The sequence below is a fragment of the Musca autumnalis genome, unplaced genomic scaffold (assembly GCF_047663935.1).
Source record: "Musca autumnalis isolate F117 unplaced genomic scaffold, ASM4766393v1 scaffold_2, whole genome shotgun sequence".
Taxonomy (NCBI): domain Eukaryota; kingdom Metazoa; phylum Arthropoda; class Insecta; order Diptera; family Muscidae; genus Musca; species Musca autumnalis.
This window is the reverse complement of record NW_027411755.1, coordinates 126,734,579-126,754,305: the sequence shown is the minus strand read 5'-3', so window position 1 is coordinate 126,754,305 and position 19,727 is coordinate 126,734,579. Positions and strand designations below refer to the sequence as shown.

General features: G+C 33.6%; 1 protein-coding gene and 1 long non-coding RNA gene across 2 annotated transcripts; one reads left to right on the top strand and one right to left on the bottom strand.

The window, feature by feature from the left end:
* The first annotated feature begins 695 nt into the window (after positions 1–695).
* LOC141393071 (uncharacterized) lies at positions 696–1,410 on the top strand. The gene is made up of 3 exons (XR_012409991.1): positions 696–840; positions 912–1,060; positions 1,122–1,410. It is a non-coding gene; the product is annotated as an uncharacterized lncRNA (long non-coding RNA).
* Positions 1,411–10,742: 9,332 nt separating this feature from the next.
* atilla lies at positions 10,743–19,456 on the bottom strand. The gene is made up of 3 exons (XM_073969193.1): positions 19,219–19,456; positions 13,687–13,857; positions 10,743–11,063 (listed from the first exon to the last, which is right to left on the bottom strand). Exons 1-3 carry the CDS (start codon positions 19,274–19,276, stop codon positions 10,855–10,857), a joined length of 438 nt encoding a protein of 145 aa, XP_073825294.1. The 5' UTR covers positions 19,277–19,456; the 3' UTR covers positions 10,743–10,854.
* Between the last annotated feature and the right edge of the window lie 271 nt (positions 19,457–19,727).

Here is a 19,727-nt window from a genome sequence, read left to right as displayed (position 1 = left end):
CTCTTCCTACCCATTTCGATATATCTCACACATCGACTTCTTTAATTGACTTTATGCTTTTTAGTCGCCCCACGTTGTTGAGGCATTACTCTCAGCTACAATGCCCTTCCATTTCCCATCATGCCCTTATTTTTGCATCGATGGATTTTTTTGTTTTTCCTCAAGAGCAACACTTTGAATATCGCGATTTTAACCAAATAGATTGGGACAGCTTATTCCGGTATTTATCCAGCGTCTCAATTGATAATGCTTTTTTGTCGGCTGATGTTAATTCTCAAATACATGCGCTAAATAGTGTCATAAACGAATTATATTCGTTTGTTCCCACGGTTTGTCGTCGTATCAATTGTCGTTTAGACTCTTGGTTAAAATCCAGGGAAATTGTATTTTCACGCTCTTTGCGCGACATTGCGTATGGTGAATATCTGAGACATCCAACTAGAGACAGTTGGAAAGTTTTTTGTACCTATAGGAATAGGGCGAAGTCTGTATTAAGGAAGGAAAGGCGGAAATTCTATACTAGTATGCATGGCAGAATAAAAAGGTAATCTCATTTGAAAAACCCGTCCTTGAGCTGCCAAATACAACCATGCATTCGAAACGAAATGAAAGTTGTTTTTGTTATTGTATGGCAATGACAACAACAATTGTTTATTTACATTTTATTTTATTTAGTGTGTATGTATATAATTTTTATTGGAACAAATAAATTCCATTTAAGTGATGATGCGACAATCTTTGGCACAATTTCGGAAGAATTCGCATTAAGTTTTTTTCGCGCTTGTTCTTGTTTCAGGGCTGCAGAATGCAATAATTATGGGAAAATTGTCAAGAAAGATGGTAAGCGTTCAAAAAGAAATTCTGTGAAAAATCCCTAAAGTAATAGTGTTTTTCTGTATCACGCTCCTCAGGATACACTCGAAAAGCAATGAACAAATGGAGGAAAAGAAACTTTAGCTTACAAGCCGTCAAAGAATACACCAATTGATTGACCTGATACCAAAAGCGTTTCGCAACCAACAGCAAGGATAATGCGCATAATGATGACAGCAACAACCCGGTAAGTAAATGGGTTGGAGTGATGATGAATTGCTTAAATTCATATGTGTTTCTTGTTGCAGATCATCAAACCTCAACGGAATCTTGGCAAACTCGTCGCGGACCCGGGGAAGGTCTTCGGCGATATAAATCAAAAAAATGGTTGCCTCTACTAAGAATTTCCGCCGCTGGAGGTTAATGTAACATGTAATTTAATCATGTGCTTTAAAATCTGGGCTAGAATCCAAAAGGTGTACAAACCCCAAAGATTCCGTGCGGGCAGTGGTACCATACCCGGCCATCGTGGACCCCTTATCATATACCACAAAGATGAAGGTTTTTTGCAAATGTGGTTCCACCTTGAAGCTTCCTCATTCCAAGATTGCTAACACCGATTTGTATCCCAATTTTAAATCTGCAGGTACTTCGTGACCCACGCAAGAAGATCTTTGGCCGTATTCGTCGTCTCAATCCAATGTTAATTGAATTGGCTAAAAACCACTTTGCTGTTGTTGCCAGCAAAGCTGCTGCCAATCGCGCTAAAATGTTACAGAAGGTCTTTGAATCTAGAAAGAAGATGCCCGCAAACCCCCAAGAAGATGTAAACTTTTGAAATCTTATAAACATTGTTAGAATATATTTTTTAATGCAGCAGAATGTATGATTCTGTATAAAATTTAAGAATTGGTATATATAACTAACTAAAGTTTTACATATTTCTTAAGAAACTGACATCTATGTATGTTTGTTTTATCTTTAGAAAATAAAACCTTCCCAAGGGAAATATACGATATTGTAGTCATGATTGTAAAAGCTACCTCAGTTTTCTTCCTGTTGCTTATTTTGTGTGTATTCTGCGTTTAAAATGCGCATCAGTGACGCTGTGGATTTCAATACTTCGCAATTATTCTGTATCACTGCGATATCGAATAGGATGCTTGACACTAATTCTTTCAATTATTGTGACCAACAGCCATTTATATTTGTAGCAATAGGATTTGTTAAGGCTTGAACAAAAATGTACGTCTGAAAGCATGGACTTGATCACGAAACAAACCATACCTCTGTAAACAGGACCACACGGAATTTATAAACGTTTCTCGAACACCCCTTAAGCGAAAACTTTGTGTGGAGGTACTCAAAGGACTGCCTCGATATAGTCCATCCTTAATCTATGTCTGGAAAAAATATTGCGAGGATTAATTTTTGACAAAATCTGTTGATCTGCTCGTAAGTTATTGTACGCACCATTTTAGCGAAAATCTTTCAACCTTTATAGGGGAAGAAGTAAACATTTCCCCCATTCTCGAAATTGATTAAACATTTGAAAAAATATGACGAAGACCGATATTTGGACCGCATCAGCAGATCCGTTCGAGATTTATCCTTCAGACGGGCGGACAGACAAGACATAATCGACTGCAAATGGTCTGAAAATTTTAAATTTAAAAATTTTAAATGAAATTAGGTTTGTCCTTGTACTTTCTCAGTAAATATTACTCAGTAACTTCGTTTTAGAGAGAAAAGCATATAATTCTCTTTCAAAGGAAAAAATTTAAAAAGTAAAAGGACAACATTCAGTAAAAATTTTCAATTTGATTAAAATTTACGATTATGATATTTGAATATTTTAAACTTTTGACAACTGCCTAAAGCTACAAAATGTTACTGAACAAAATTCCTTCAGTAAAAATTATAAGTTCTCAGTAATAAAAATTTCAAAACAAGTTTCTCAATTCATTCCCTTTTACTGAACATTTGTGTAAAAAAACAACATTCAGTAATAATTTGTAATAATTATTACAAATTATCGAGTACGCAGACACACTTATTGTTTTCAGATTTGAAATGTAAATAAACCTGACGTATGTATGTTTTAACATATACATACAAAGTTTGTCAAACTATTGTTGGCAATGAAGGGACGGCAGAGCGAATACAACTCTATGAGCTCTGAGCGTGAGGTTACCTTGTATCATTGTATCATGACTAGTATGTTTAACGGTTTAGATTGCTCTCAAATATGGAAAAAGTTGCGGAGTAGTGGTTGTTTGGACGATGACTCTGACTCGGAGGAGTCTCCGGTCAACGTTGAAGATCTAAATGATTTCTTCATACAACCATCTTCTACAGTGGATTCGGGTCCTTTGGATCTTACTGGGTATAATGGTCAAGGTTATTCTTTTTCATTCAGTTGTGTGTTTGAGGAGGACGTTATTCGTGCTTTGGGTGCTGTCAAGTCTAATGCGGTGGGTTCGGACGGTATCCCTGTCAAATTTTTGCAGCTTATTTTCCCTTATTTGTCTGCTTACTTTCTGAATTTTTTTAATACGATTTTCACGACGTCAACATATCCTTCTTGTTGGAAAAGCGCCAGGGTTGTTCCCATTCCCAAAAATAAGGGACCTTTCGCTATGGACAATTTGCGTCCAATCAGCATACCACCAGCACTTTCTAAGGTGGCAGAGCACTTAATGAAGTACCAAATTTCGGACTACATTGAAGGAAACAAGATTTTAAATAATTTTCAGTATGGCTTCAGGCGTGGACATAGTACCACTGCCCATTTACTTCATCTTACTGACACAATTAGGGAGGATGTTGATGCTGGTAGTTTTGGTGTTTTGGTAGCTCTTGATCTATCGAAAGCTTTCGATAGGGTAGATTACCAACTTTTGATTAAGAAATTGAAAGAGAATTTTCATTTTAGTAGTTCTGCGTGTAAATTAATTTACTCCTATATTTCCGAACGTTCGCGGTTTGTTCACTATAATGGTGTTTATTCCAGTGAGAGGCTGATTAGCAGTGGTGTTCCCCAAGGATCTGTCTTGGGACCACTTCTTTTTATAATGTATATTAATGACATACCTAATTGTATAACTACTGATAACTGTTTTCCCTTTTTTTATGCGGATGACATGCACTTGTTTTTTAGAAACAACGTTATTACTGACTTAGAATCTGATATTAATTACACATTAGAGTCTATAAGCCGTTGGCTGGCCTCGAATAATTTCACAGTTAATGTAGGAAAATCGAAATCTATGCTATTTAAGCCTATGAGAAGTGCATCTCCAGATATTTACGTATGCATGAACGGATCTAATATAGAACTTGTGGATGAAATGACGTGTTTAGGCTGTATTCTTGATGATAGACTTAACTTTTCCAACCATATTCAATTTCTTTATTCTGGTGTAGTATCCACCTTGCGCAAGTTGTACTGTAGCAATTTGTATTTGCCGCAATTTATTCGGAAACGTCTTGCATTTGCTTTGCTCATGTCTCGTGTGTCATATTGTATTGAGATAGTTTCTGGCACTTGCCAGGACAATCTAAGAAAGATTGAGAGATTGTATAACATGATTTTGCGTTTTGTTTTTAAGTTAAAGCGTTATGATCATGTCTCCAGCTACTCACTGCATTTTTTGGGAGTTCCCTTTAACACATATGTTGAACAACGTTTATTGAAAATGTTTTATTCTATAGTCCACACTAATTGCCCTGAGTTGTTGCGCATCAAGTTCATTTTTTCGCGTTCAAATCGCCAAAAACAACTTATATTTCCTCACTTTTCTTCCATGATTTTCGAGCGGTCGTTCATTGTAAGGGTAGCACGGATATGGAACCAACTTCCCGTGCTATTACGTACTTTCGCAATTCCTGTCCATATATTTGCAAGAAAATATGCTGAATTTGCCCTTAATCGAATTTAATTTGCTGTTTGATTAACAGTGTTACCAGAGTAGTTCTTATAATATAAGATAAAATTCATATAAGATAAAATTCATTGAATTTTTTATTACGTTGTAATAATCATTCTGATATTACTTATGCATTTGGGGAACCACTATTTATGCCTTTTGCATTGTTTTTAGGTTTATAATTAATTTTGTATTACGAATTTAATATTGTTATAGTAGTTGCTATTTAAATGGTTAAGTATATTGTAATGTAATGGCCTGTTCCCGTACTTTATAAAGTGGTAAAAGTCGTAAGTCCCTGTTTATACAGGGAAAGTTGATGGGAAAGAAAATTGAGTTTATGGGCGAGGGAGTAGAGAGGAATAAGAGGGGGTACACACACCTCTGTACTGGCAAATTCTGTTTTGTTTCGTTTTTCTTCGTATACAACCTGAAGTTGGCTGCAGATTTGTTATTGCATTTTCTTTCATTTTATTTTCTCTGTCGAGAAACAAACAACAGCGGAGACAATTGAAAAAAGGAGGAACAGCTATTTTTTAAGCAAAAACAATTCGAAATAAGTGGAAATATCAAAATTGAAATGCAATTCAAGATTTCCTTTAATAATTAATTGTTTATCACACACGTCCATTTTTATTTTTCATTACAATTTTGCCTTGGCTTTGTTTTTGAACGGCGCAATGAGAAAATGAGTGTGAAGAAGAATAAGACAAATTATAAAATTGACACAAACATGATTTCCGTGTCTAAACAACAAGGAAATTTTAAAGGAAATTGAGAAGACAAAATTTTCTTTCCAGTTTGAATGTCTAAACACGGTCTAAAAGTTGTAAAAGTCGTAAACGATTTTCATATAAATTTTGTGTACGGGAACACAAAATGTGTAAAAGTGGTAAAAATTGTAAAAACTTTTTAGTTCTGGAACAGAGCTTAAATTATGTTGGCTATGTTTAGCTTATGCATTACTATGTATGAAATAAATGAAAAAATAAATGAAATGAAATATTAAAATAAGCTACAATAATTATTTGTGGAAATTCTCTTCTAGCCAATATATTTTGTTATCAACGTATTTTCTAATTTTTACTACAAGGTCCTGTCTAGCTTTTATGTAGAGCAAATTTTCTAAGGTTGGAGTAGTATGGAGTTTTGTTCTTCAATTTTGAAAAAAAGTCTCTATTACGAAATGTGTTGACAAATTCGATAGAGAAAAATTACCATTATCTTCCAAATAATGAACTATAGATCTTAAGGATCTATCAAAGTGACAGTCGCATATGTCTGGGTAATCATATGTGAGTGTTTGAAGAAATTGAATGGAATTGTTGAGAACAGTTATTTTCTCTTGTAGATTATAATTTGCATCGTTTGCAAACAATTCTATAAGAGGCTTAATATTTCGAAGAAATTCTTTTGTGACACTATGGTTTCTGCCTGCTCTTAGCGTATTGTAATTACTATATATAGCTAGGTAATGCTCAAATTTGAATGTTTCAACAGAATACCGAAATCCTTTATTAGACAACTTTTCTTTTACCCAGGAATCAGTATTTGGATCAAGCCTTAACAACTCAAAGTTGGTGGAAATACCATCGATAAAGATTTTACCATGACAGAATGCCTTTGTAAATGATACCATCCAATGAATTGGATCAATTACAATAGAACACATTCAGGGGCAAAGTCAATAAATCTACTATAATAGGGAGAGTAATTTTTACACAATTTTAAATGCCTAGGATCGGGATCTAATGCAAGCATTTCAATGTTTGCGGAAATTGCATTTGCGCTTTGAAAAATTTCTTGTAATCTATTTTTAAGAAATATATAATATTGTGGTGCTTTTGGTGTTATTTCATTACCAACACCAATAATGATAGGTGGGCCATCAGAAAATATTGTTTTTAATAGGAAAACATATCCATAGGTTCTGCGGTTTGTGGTTTGATATATTTGTGCTTCATCAATGTGTAATACACACCGACGAAGTGGGTTCATTGAAAAAAAAAACATTATGAATGGTTTGAACTTCAGGTTCGAAACCGATATAGCGTCTGGGAAGTGAACTAAGAAGTTCAGATGAGGGTGCTAATCCCCAATTGAACCTTTCGTTATTATAGTCGTAAGTAGCGGTCGACTGAAGCATGCACTCAAATTCTTGAGTTTGTGGAGCACTAGCATAATACTCAGGTGCTTCCATTGAATCAGAATTTGAATCATATACAGCTTCAACTGAAGCCATAGGTTGTGGAGAATTTATTTCATGGATGGATTCTTCCTCCACATTAGCTTCAAGTGAAGCCATAGGTGGTGGAGAATTTATTTCATGGATGGATTCTTCCTCCACATTAGCTTCAAGTGAAGCCATAGGTGGTGGAGAATTTATTTCATGGATGGATTCTTCCTCCACATTAGCTTCAAGTGAAGCCTTAGGTGGTGGAGAATTTATTAAATAGAATGTTGGATTTTCTTCAATTCCAACATCAATAATTTCTTCCGTTTCTATTGAAAAAGTATTTTCTTCTTCTTCTAAATCTACAGGCTCTGCTACAGCTTCTTCCTCCACATTAGCTTCAACTGAAGCTATAGGTGGTGGAGAATTTATTAAATAGTGTGTTGGATTTTCTTCAATTCCAACATCAATAATTTCTTCTGTTTCTATTGAAGCAGAGTCTAAACTATTTGAGGATGCACGTGCTACATCTTCTGGGAATATTGGCATTATATTCCGACGTAATGTTGCACGATGTCCTGTTCTTATAACGGAATTTGGGGGAAAATGCTTTGAGCAAATGTGTGTATATGTTGGGTCGGTTATGCCATATTTTGCTCTAAATATAGCCGCCCATGGGCGAATGGAATGGAAACTTACTCTTTCCTTGTTTGTTAATTCCTGCACGTTGCATGATGGTATACAACAATACCGCAATTTTGGCATCTGGAAAGAAAAAAATAAATAAAATAAAACGAGAAGAGATTGAGCGAAATTACAAACAAAAAATCAGTAAAGAAAGGATCAAAGTAGGGCGGGGCCGACTATTTGAAATCCATGATGTACATTAAATAATTGTAACATACTAAATAGTATTAATGAATCTTGATTTTGCAAAATAGTCTGGCTTAATCCCTTTGTTGTTTTAATATTTAAAACAACTAGTTTATTAGTGGAGAAGGTTTGACATTGTTCGCCAAAGGGGTAAGGCAGGAAAGACCGGTTTCGATCCACGCCACTGGATCTCATCAGTTTCCTTTGTTTCTTGTTTGTGGATATTCTCCACCGAAGTTATTTTTCAATAACTTCTTCAACAAGAAACTTTTTATACCCAAACATCAATCGTCAGCTCGAAGTATAAAGGTAATCAAAGAAAAACATTCAATAAGAAGTTTTTCTTTGGTAACCTAACACAACTCCGACGAAAGTGTCTACGAAACAAGCAAACCTTCTTTCACTTGCATGTGTCGTTAATTAGCTGTACGAGCCATTTCATCGAGTGGCGCGATGTAGTCACTAACTTTAAGTCCGGCCACTTGTAGAATACTTGCATGTCCTACTTGTGATAAACGCCATGCCTGAACTCCCACATCCCAAGGTTGAAGATTTAGGATTGCATTAAGGGCTGCTTGTCATGTACTTCTTAAAGCTCAGGTAATTAGCAGAGTAGCCACCCGCTGTACCTTGGCTAGATATGTACCATTTTATCGCTTTCCACCAGCATATGATAAGATAGGACAAACCACAGTTACATACAACCAGTATATATTTTGTCCCCAGCTTTTGCCCAAAGAGTTCTTGCAGGAGTAGAGAGCTATTTAACCTTTCTTAGCCCGTCCCCCTGTGTTCCTTTTCCTTCGTAGCTGTTGATCAAGGATCCTGAGAGAGACTCAACTACACTCCGTCTAAAAAAGGTAGAGGGAAGTTTGCGGTTTTCCTTTTCCTGGTGAAGAGGACAAGTTCAGTTTTTGCAAGATTTACGCCAATGCCGTTTTGATGCGCCATTTTGAAGCTTCTCGCTTTGTCATCTGAGTTTTATGTTCAGTTCGTCGAGTGCCAGAGTGTCCCCGCCCAGAGAATCTTGGTAAGGTACGTTTTTACGCTCTTCGTCCATATCCTGATTCGTCAACAGTTCCTGGGGAATAGAATTTTTGTTCGTTTGTTTATTTGGTTGTAAAGAGGAATCCATGAGATATTGTATATATGGGGAAGAAAAAGCCATTCATGGCATAGCCTTACTTTAAGAAAAGGATGATGTTCCTTCCCATTACCTTATCTTATTACATCTTCCATTTACAATAAATTTTATTGATCGATTATGGATAGAAACTCAACTGTAGTTGCGTTTTCAGAAGAGAAAATCATACAATTAAAAAAAGTGATAAGACAGAAAATTTTGTCAATTTCATTCAATATCAGTGTTTTTAACCTTTAGCTCATGGTAGAATAAGAAAAGGTAGCAGCAATACACAGCTGACTGAACTGGGTTGTAACGTTAGTGTCAAATTTCATATGACATTTTATACATTTATTTCTATTTCGATGTACATTAGGGACATATATTTTTTGAGAAAAAAAAATATGTATATCATTCGGAAAAAACCATTTCCCAGAAAGACTTCTTCATATCAATGATATGTAACCTCCTCCAAGTTCGAACGATAAGACGCGCAGCAAATCCCCGCTTGTAGAGGCGATACAACGTTTGTTAATATATGAGGTATTTTGTTAAAATTTAAAAAAATAAAGCCCTAATAAACATGTGTTTCTTTGACTTCTAAAACAAAACATTGAAACAGCTTCTCCTTTTTCTATAAATTTCCAGCGACCCCAAACTTTTCTGCAAGAATTCTACTTTCTGCGAGAATTTATGCATTTAGTGGAATGATGTGGAAACATAAAAATTGAAAATGTAAAGAATTTTCATTCATGTTTTCTAAAATATTCAACCAAATGTGAAAAATTATTAGTTTTTTAAATTCCAATAATTTATAGACATTTCCTTGTTTTGTTTACAAATACAACTGGCAGTAACGTTACAAACAAAAACAAATTCCTTTGTGGTTGTTGTTCGAGTTGTATTTGTTGTAGTATTAACTTTACCTTGTATTTGTTCTACCATGCCTTTAGCTATTAATTTTATTGTACACAATAGTATGAATTTCAATGCTGAAATTGAAATTTCTATTATTAAATTTGCTTTCGGCAACGCAACTGAAGCTAGGTTGCTATTCATAATAGACCCCTTAATTAGGATAGGTTTGGGGATTTGCAGTCACTAAGTTGTGACTGCGTCACTTGGAGACCTTCCGATCCATTGTGATCAACCAAGGAAAATAAAAGGAAAGTACTGTAAAGATAAAAGATGGGAGAAAAAGAGAAGAGAACAAGATAAAAAGGAAATAAAGAAAATGTATATGAAGCCATTAAGTAAAATGTAAAATGCTGCGAGTTGCTTAGGGAGGCGGTGTCTACATGACTCCTAATCTCCAGATCAATCAATCTTTCGAGAGTCTTGAGGAGAAAGGATGATAGACTAATAGGTCTGTAGTCCTTTGGTGCAGAGTGACTAGGTTTTCCAGCTTTGGGTATGTAATAGAACCATCGCCGGTGTTATACCGTCCGTTATAAAAATTGTATTTTTTCTTGTGTTTTCAGTAGCATACTTTCGAGCGCACTTTAAATTTTAAAAAGAACTAAATATTGCTTTTCATTTATCAGACATGTTTTTCCTAATGCAAACTTGTACGAATAAAAAACGGTTCATCTGTCCGATAACATCCAACATTTAACTACTAATAATAAGTCGAAAGTCACACTAGATTGGTTTCATTGAAACTCTTAAGTGTTTACAGATAGAATTCCCCCCTAGAGAAACTTCATGATATTACTCTACAGTGGAACTCGACCTAGGAACCCTTGTTTTCATAAAACAGTTTCAATGAAACCACTCTAGTGTGACCAAGGACTAATGACCCTTTGACTTATTGAAAAACAACACAAAATTATTTCTATAACCCACTCAGGTACGACTGGACCAAAAAAAAAAAAAAAACACAATCTTTATTTACAAATTATAACAAAATATTAAAAAAAAAACTTCTTTTGAGATTAAGTAAATTAAAAAGCTAACAACATGGATACTAAAGCAATGATGGCAGTTAGACCGAAAGCCATGAAACGACCAGCAGACGAGGTGCTGTTGCACAAATCTCCGGTACAGGTGTGACAGCTATCAACTTTACGGCTATGAGATACAGTGCATACGTTGGGATCCGAACCAATAACTTGGAAGTGACAATCACGGGATACAATGGTACCAGCCTTATCTGTAAAATAAAAGAAAATAATGAATAAATTGTAATTAAAAGATAAATAAAAACTTAGAAAAAAAATTAAATCTTCGGTAATTTCTAGTAGCAAAAATTTTTATTGTTATTGTCTTTTACTTGCTAAATGTTACTAGAAAATTTTGCCAGTAGCCTCTAAATAGTATCCTATTATAATGCTTGGTTTACATTTACGAAATCCACTCGATTTCAACTGTCAATTCCTTTGCGTATACGTCAAATGAAAGCTCATTCGAAATCCATGGGATTTCAGTTGACGTTTAAGCAATGGAATTGACAGTTGAAATCGAGTGGATTTCGTAAATGTAAACCAAGCATAAATTTGTAATTTGACGTATGTTTCTTGAGACGAATTCAATTTACAAAAAATTCTTTTGACGTTTCAAATTTGATCAGGTGGGCCGATGCATCTACCTTGGTAATTGTGACTGCCATTAAAATCCTCGAAAATGTATATCTAAATGCAATGAGATTTGTACTGGATTTATTAGGAGGATTTATGGGTAGTCTAAATGAGCTATTAAACAATGGAATTGACATTTGAAAACGAGTGGATTTCGTAAATCTAAACGAAGTTTGAATAAAGTTTAAGTCATGTTTTAAGATACTTAAATACGATTTAAATCAATGGAGGGCAAATTGTGAGAGACTCATGTATTTTTTACACTTTTGTGTATGAGGCCGAGCATTTCTACCCAACAGTGATTTAAATCTAAGCCTCCACAAAACATGTGGTGACTTCGTTGCCATCGCTGCTCAGTTTACAAAGTAAGCTTTTGTCGTGTAAAACAAAAGCTTTCCACCTAAAATTCTTAAGATCGTTGTTATACACATATGTACATAAAAACTTTTGAGCATGTTGAATTTTAACAATGGAAAATTGTGTTGTGAAAATGACGTCATAAATTCTATGGCACTTTTAAAGAATTTACCAAGACTAATCAACACAAAAATGTTAACAAATTTATTTTGTTTATTTGTATAACCCCCCATATGGCTAATGTTATTGTCGCTGTCTATGATTGTTGGAGTGGAGTGGTGGGAGGTGTTCTCCCATAGATAGATACATATGGATGTATGTATATGAAGGCAAAGAGCATTGCCAAATTTATTTATCGACAGACGATGACATCACTTGATCGTGCAAATACAACAAAATTTTTCCATTATATTTGCTGTTTCGAATTTTAAAATTGTTCGTTTTTGTTTATGAATTTGCATGCGGACGGTGTGTGTTTTGAATCTTAAAAACTGGGTATTCAATTCTAACAAATCTTCAAAATCAATCAACCAAAAATAATTAATTTGTGTATGCTATGATTTGTTTTTGTATTTTTTGTGTAGTATACTTCTGAGCGCACTTTAAATTTTTTAAGGAAACTCGAGGCTCCTTTTAATTTATCTAACGCCATGTTTACATTATTTTTGCCGGGTTAACCTTCTTTATGATGATTTATTTGACATATGCTTGGTTTACATTTACGAAATCCACTCGATTTCAACTTTCAAATACATAGGTTAAACGTCAAATGAAATCCAGATGAGATTTCATTTGACGTTTGAGCTATGGGATTGACAGTTGAAATCGAGTTGATTTCGTAAATGTAAACTTAGCAATATACGCAGTGGAATTGACATTTGAAATCCATTGGATTTATTAAATCCGATACCGTACTACCGAAAGCTTATTATTATAATGGTTCTAGTAACATTTTACAAGTACAAAGACACATCTATCTTAGGGCTTGTTTCACTATGTCGAAAGAAAATGAACGCGAACGAAAAACACCTAAACTTTGATTTTCAAGGTAATTGTGGACATGTGTTCGTTTACTCAAAATTTGTACAAATTGTTGCTGGGTGTTGTTCGGTTACTCTCCAGTACAATGCGAAAGACCTTAGTCGTTTACAAGAAGTTACTGGACTTGTACACATTTGTACAAATTATTGAGTAAACGAACACACTTAATAGTTGTGTCTTTTTACTTTTTCAATAATAATTATTCAGTAACTTCTTTTCAGAGAGTAAGAGAGATTTTACTCTTTAAAAAGACAGCATTTAGTAAACATTAGCAAGATAGCAGTTGATAACCCAAACAAAAATATTGGCGCCAATGCATGGAAGAAAAACTAGCTCCAAAGCAATGAAAAAGCTCTTCAATATTAAGCAAAATAAACAAAAAATTTTTAATATATGTATTAATAAAATAATCAATAAATATAGCTGAATCGTAATATTTATAGTATTTTTCCACAAAAATAAGGTAAACATTGAGCAGCTGACCATTAGCAGATGATTAAAAAACAGCTGATCGAACTTGCTAAATGTTGCTGGGAAAAATTCTTTCAGCAACTTTTAGCAATTTCTCAGCAAACAACTGTCAAAATTGTTCTCTCACTTCGCTCTCTTTTACTGAACTTTTGTGTAAAAAGAAATTTCGTAATAATTATTACAAATTATCACGTAAAAAGACACCTATTATTGACTTTGTTTTTGCTTCGAAACAACTACAAAATTTGAAAATCATACACGTGTTTTGGTGCTTTTCTTTCGTTTTCATTTTCGTTCGACATAGTGCAACAGGCTGTTAATTCCACTTACCACTTGTGACTACACGATTACACTTGGTCACTGGCATGTAGGAATCCATAGAATTTGGTTTTGGTACTGTGTCGCAATCGACAACTCTAATACGGGAATTGGGATCAATCATATCGCTCGCACAGCCGGCATCTGTGATCGATTTACATTGGTAACATTTGATGGCATTAGCTGAAATAAAATAGAGAAAAATATAAGTAATTGGAATTAAAGCAAATAAACAGTGTTTTATTTAACTTGATTTGGTTTGGTGTCCGTTTAGTTCAAATCTAGCAACTCATTTTTAACACAGTTGAAGTTGACCAATCGAACTGAAACTTTGCACACTTTTAAGATTTGGATAACAATACATGAATATGAAAAAAAAACCAATATGGGTCCATTATTTCCTATAGCCCCCATATAGTGGTACCACCCGATTTCAGGTGTTTTGAGGATTTTCCCAGCAAAAATACTCATTACAAATTGACTTACTTTCTGATTATTTTAACAAGGGCATGTCATAGGAAATCAGTACTTATTTTTTGGCCAATAAAAAGTAGATATATAGGTAGTTACTCTCTGGTTACTTCATGTTGTAACTACTTATTTATCTACTTTTAGTGGCCAAAAAGTAAGTACTGATTTTCTATGACATGCCCTTGTTAAAATAATCAGAAAGTAGGTCAATTTGTAATGAGTATTTTTGCTGGGTTGTCTTCATTTTTTGTCCGAATTGGCTGTAATGCTAAGTTTACATTTACGAAATCCACTCGATTTCAACTGTCAATTCCATAACTCAAACGTCAAATGAAATCTCATCTGAATTTCATTTGACGTTTAATCTATGGTTTTGACAGTTGAAATCGAGTGGATTTCGTAAATGTAAATCAAGCATAACTTGGCATTTGTTTGTTACAGATGTATGGGTCAGATTTTGGGGTAGCCCCCATATAACGGTACTACTTAATAAAACTATTTTTGATGGTAAATATTCGTGTTTTCATTACTAGGCCACTCTGTTGAGACTACAACTGCATATATGTATGTATGTGAGTGCGCACCACTCACTCGCGGAATCCAAAAAACAAGAAAGCAGAGAATTCCTCAAAAAAATTTGATATCTCAGTGACTGTTCCAGCCTATTATTTATAGATTCCACGCGTCAACATGTTTTATAAAATATGCATCATTTAAGTTGTCAATTCCTTACTTAAGCTCTGTTCCAGAACTAAAAAGTTTTTACAACTTTTACAACTTATGCCCGTGATTTCAACGTCTGGGTATACGGGTAGGTAGCTACCTATTAGTTATCTTTACCAACGCGTTTGGTAATTTCTCCATGCAATTTACCGAGGCGTGTAAATTTTGAAATCATGTGGTATATTGGTGATTTTCATTCATGATTTCGCAAAATCATTGCCACATAGAAGTGTTTCACAACTTTTAACACATAAGTTTTGCCGGTTTTACAATTTTCAAAAGTAAAGGAACAGACCAATTAAATTTAAATTTTTCTGCATGTTTTTTATGTCAGATAAGTATTATTTATAGGAGCTCCTTCTCCTTCGCTCTCTCCCAAAAGCTGTGAAAGTTTCTTATGAAATTTTCAACGAGTGGCTTTAGAGTAACTTAAACTCCTCTGGAGCCTTAGGTTAGGCTTTAATAATACAATATAAATAAAATAATATTTAAAAAGTCTCCATACTTGATAGTCGTATATAAACAAATTTATTTTTGTCTCGTTGCTTCAAAATACTTTGGATTGCTCAAGTTGAGTCATCCCGAAATAATTATATTTTCGGTTGCGGTTGATAAACATAATGACACATTTGGCATAAAGCTTAGAAATTGATTTTATTTTAAGAAAGCCTATATAACCACAATTAAAGATTATGCTAAAATAAATATGCTTGTATGTACAGTAGATGTCTGATCTGTAAAATCAGCATTAACTTTGTGGATACATACATTTACGGTATTGTAATACTTTGAACAACTTCTCTCGAACTTACTAGGAGTTTACACCAGACAGTTTGTCTTCAAATACAACTCTGATTTACTAACACATACATACATTTGTCGTTTGTCTCCCAGCTGTCCATCATTTTTTCACAGACAGTAAGGAAGACAAATTGTTGGCATTTTTGTAAAAATAGGTAAAATAATAATTGAAATGTGTTGAAAACAAAATAACATGGACATAAACAAAATATGTGAACGGAAAATAAAAAGAAATCGAAGATTTTCATTCAAAATTTTAAAACTGTTTTTGCAGTTGTCGGGACGCCTACGTCACACAGGCAAGTTGTGGGATTTTGACAATCAATACATGAACTCAACTGTCCTGTCATTTGTAAACGCAGGGTTAAGGTGAGAAGACAATGAGAAATTCATGCTTATCCAAGCCTCAATTTCTGTAAAAGAATATAGAAATCAAAGATCGCATTTGTATTAGGTAGTACCCGGCGTTTGTTCATTTACATGAAATTGAGCGTGAAGCAAGCAACAAAAGTTATTGTGTTCCTACCTTTAAGGCCTCGGTATGGCATTCTTGCAGAAGTCATATCTGATAAAAGACTAAAGACCAAGTTCAACCTAATAAAAAGATTTCAGAATCACATTTGAATTAGGTTGAACTTGGACTTTAGTCATTTACCGGATATGACTTAAGCAAGAATGGCATGCTTCTTATGTGTCGACGCCTTTAAGCCGAAAACAAAATCAAAGTTTGAGTAAAGTTTTGCGTAATTTCTGGTAAAAGAATAAAGAAACATTCAAACTTGGCAGCACTTTGTCTTTTATTCTTCTTCCAGTCTCGATCCACACTCATGGTAGAACAATATAAGGTAACAGCAATACCCAGCTGACTGAACTGGACTGTAACGTTAGTGTCAAATTCCATACGACATTTAATATATTTATTAATTGCTCTGTTCCAGAACCTGCAAGAAGCTACTATTTTTTACTACGATAACATTTTTTCCTTTATGTTATCGGAAAAAATAGTAAAAATTAGTAGATTCTTGCAGTACTGGAACAGACCATATATTTTCGATGTACATTAGGGATATATATTTTTCGAGGAAAAAAATATATCATTCCGAAAAAAACTTTTTCCCATAAAGACTTCTTCATATCAATGACATGTAACTTCCTCCAAGTCCGAACGACGTGTCGCACACTAAACACCGCTTATAGAAGCGGGAAAATATTTTTTAATATGTGTTATATTTTGTTAAATTTGAAAAAAATAAAGCCCTAATAAACATGTGCTTCTTTGATTTCAAAAACAAAAGATTGAAAAAGCTTCTCCTTTTCCAATGAATTTCCAGCGATTCCAAACATTTTTGCAAGAATTCCACTATCTGTGAGAAATTATGAATTTAGTGGAATGATATGGAAGCATTCAAATTGAAAATGTAACGAATTTTCGTTTTCATAAATATTCAATCAAATGTGAAAAATTATTAGTTTTTTAAATTCCAATCATTTATAGACATTTCCTTATTTTGTTTACATATACCGGTTACACTAACATTACAACAAAGTTGTTGAGTTGTATTTGTTGCAGTACTTTACCTTATTTGTCCTACCATGATCCACACTAGAGTAGTTTCATTAAAATATGCGTTCTTAAATCGAGTTCCATACTAGAGTAATTGGAATTGCAGTAGTGGGGAATTCGATTTAATATGCCATTTAGATATGGCACCATTAGCCGGATTTAGCCCATTATCAGGTTTTATTTGCTAAATCCAGCCAAAATCTACCAGATTTCCCATACAAAAATAAATCCTCCTATTGAGTGGATTTGTTTTAAATCTGGCATAAATCCTCGTATACAACTCTGTTTTTTGCAACATGTTGCTAGAAAATACGAAAAGTTGCAAGCTGGCACAAGAAACAAGGTAGATGCATCGGTGAATTGCTACACTAAAAATAATTAAAAATGTAAAAATTTGTAAACAAGGCGGAAAAATTAAATTTGTTTTGATGTACAAAGTTGGTATTAATCAACAAAGAATAATATTTATGATGTGTAAACGATAAAATAATTCGTTTATTTATTTTAGATGGACAAACTGCGATAAAATAATTCTTTATTTGCTCTTTAGTTAGCATTAGTAGCATAATGTGCTAACATTTTCAGTATTAAATAATAAATTTGTAATTTGACGTGTGTTTTTTGAGACGAATTCAATTTACAAAAAATTCTTTTAACGTTTCAAATTCGTTCAGATGGGCTGATGCATCTACCTTGGTAATTGTGCTATGAACAAAAATCAGCTGACTGCCATTTAAATCCTCCAAAATGTATATCTAAATGCAATGAGATTTGTACTGGATTTATTAAATCCAGTCGAGGATTTATGACTAGTCTAAATGAGCTATAATACCCCGCTTACACTTAACAGGATTAACCCAGTGGGTTTGGGTTTCAAATGTCAATCCCATAGCGCACACGTAAAGTAAAACTTTATTGTAATCTTACTATAAGTCCCGGTTCACACTAGAGTAATTTCACTAAAAGTTTGCCATGAAAGTAAAGGAAAATGTAAAATAAAACGGCCTGTTTGTTTCATACGAATACTGCAACAAAGCAAAAAATGACGAACACATGAAAGCGTGTACACTAATTTCTTGAAATTATGTGTTTTTTCGAAAAACGTAAAAATTCATGTCAAAATTTCAGGGAAATTACTCTAGTATGGACCGGGTCTAAGAACGCATATTTTAATAAAAATTTCTTGCATGAAACTACTCTTGTGTAGACCGGTAGTGGGAGTCTGTAACTTTTCTTCCGTTACGTTAAATTATGAATGAAAAATTTACCCCGTAAAGTATCAACCTAGTATTTTGATTTCAAATCCTTTTTTCAATATCTCTGAACAATATCTGCTCTGTTCCAGAACCTGCAAGAAGCTACTAATTTGTACTACGATAACATTTTTTCCTTTATGTTATCGAAAAAATAGTAAAAATTATTAGATTCCTGCAGTACTGAAACAGACTAATAATAATTTTAATATACTCGTATATCAGAAGTTTTTATTTGTTATAAACTTTTTGAAAACACAAAAAAATCTTTGTATTCCACACACCTTTTATTTATGTAGGTTGAAAATTCTCAACAATCAAAGTATTTCATTTATGTGTATTGGTATTTTTTGTGTAAAATCTAACCAGTTGTAAATAATAATTAGTATTAATTATAAATGCAATACTGTTGTGCTTCTGCGTTGTAACAAATTCACACAACAAGTTAACGTTGATGATGTCAAATATTTAAATTATCTATTCACTAGCTGACATTGAGAATGAATCAAGAGAATGTTCGATATTCAATGAGATTAAAATAAAAAGAAGATTTATGGAAAATGAACCAGTTTTTAACACCTTTTTCTATAAACAAAAAACGATATTCATATATGTAAGTATAGGCTCATTTTAAACTTGTATATATAAATGCACATTTAAACACACTTCTAAATTGGCAAATATTTACATACAAATACAAATGTATAAACATATATGAAACACTTCACTTACCGCTATTTACAAAGCACAAAGCAAACACACTACAAATAATCAAAATATTTTTTTGCATTTTGAACTTGTTTAGTCAAAAGAGAAAAAACTGGATATTTTAACAGACGACGGTTGTGTCAACTTAAGATGTTTTAGGCAACAATGTTCGCGAACGACTGATGTGTGTGGAGACTTAATTGAATAGCAATACAATGCGTTTGGATATTCGAAATCGAAAGCTAAACTGAAAATCTGCTTCAAAACAATATCTAGTGCTTGTGTCGCATTCTCAGCGTTTGCAAGTTCAATACGATCACAACACGCATTTGACACAGTGTTTCGAAAGTGATTTAAGAAAACGTTCAAAATGGTATTTCAATAGCTCTGTTCCAGAAATAAAAAGTTTTTACAATTTTTACCACTTTTACACATTTTGCGTTCCCGTACAAAAAATTTATATGAAAATCGTTTACGACTTTTACAACTTTTACGATTTTTACCACTTTATAAAGTACGGGAACAGGCCATAT

Bases quoted from the DNA above. Each gene is read 5' to 3' on its own strand.
- atilla (XM_073969193.1), bottom strand. From the start codon at position 19,276: ATGCAAAAAAATATTTTGATTATTTGTAGTGTGTTTGCTTTGTGCTTT. The intron at 13,858-19,218 runs GTAAGTGAAGTG...ATTTTATTTCAG, and splicing joins TTTGTGCTTTGTAAATAGCG to CTAATGCCATCAAATGTTAC. The intron at 11,064-13,686 runs GTAAGTGGAATT...TTTATTTTACAG, and splicing joins TAATCGTGTAGTCACAAGTG to ATAAGGCTGGTACCATTGTA.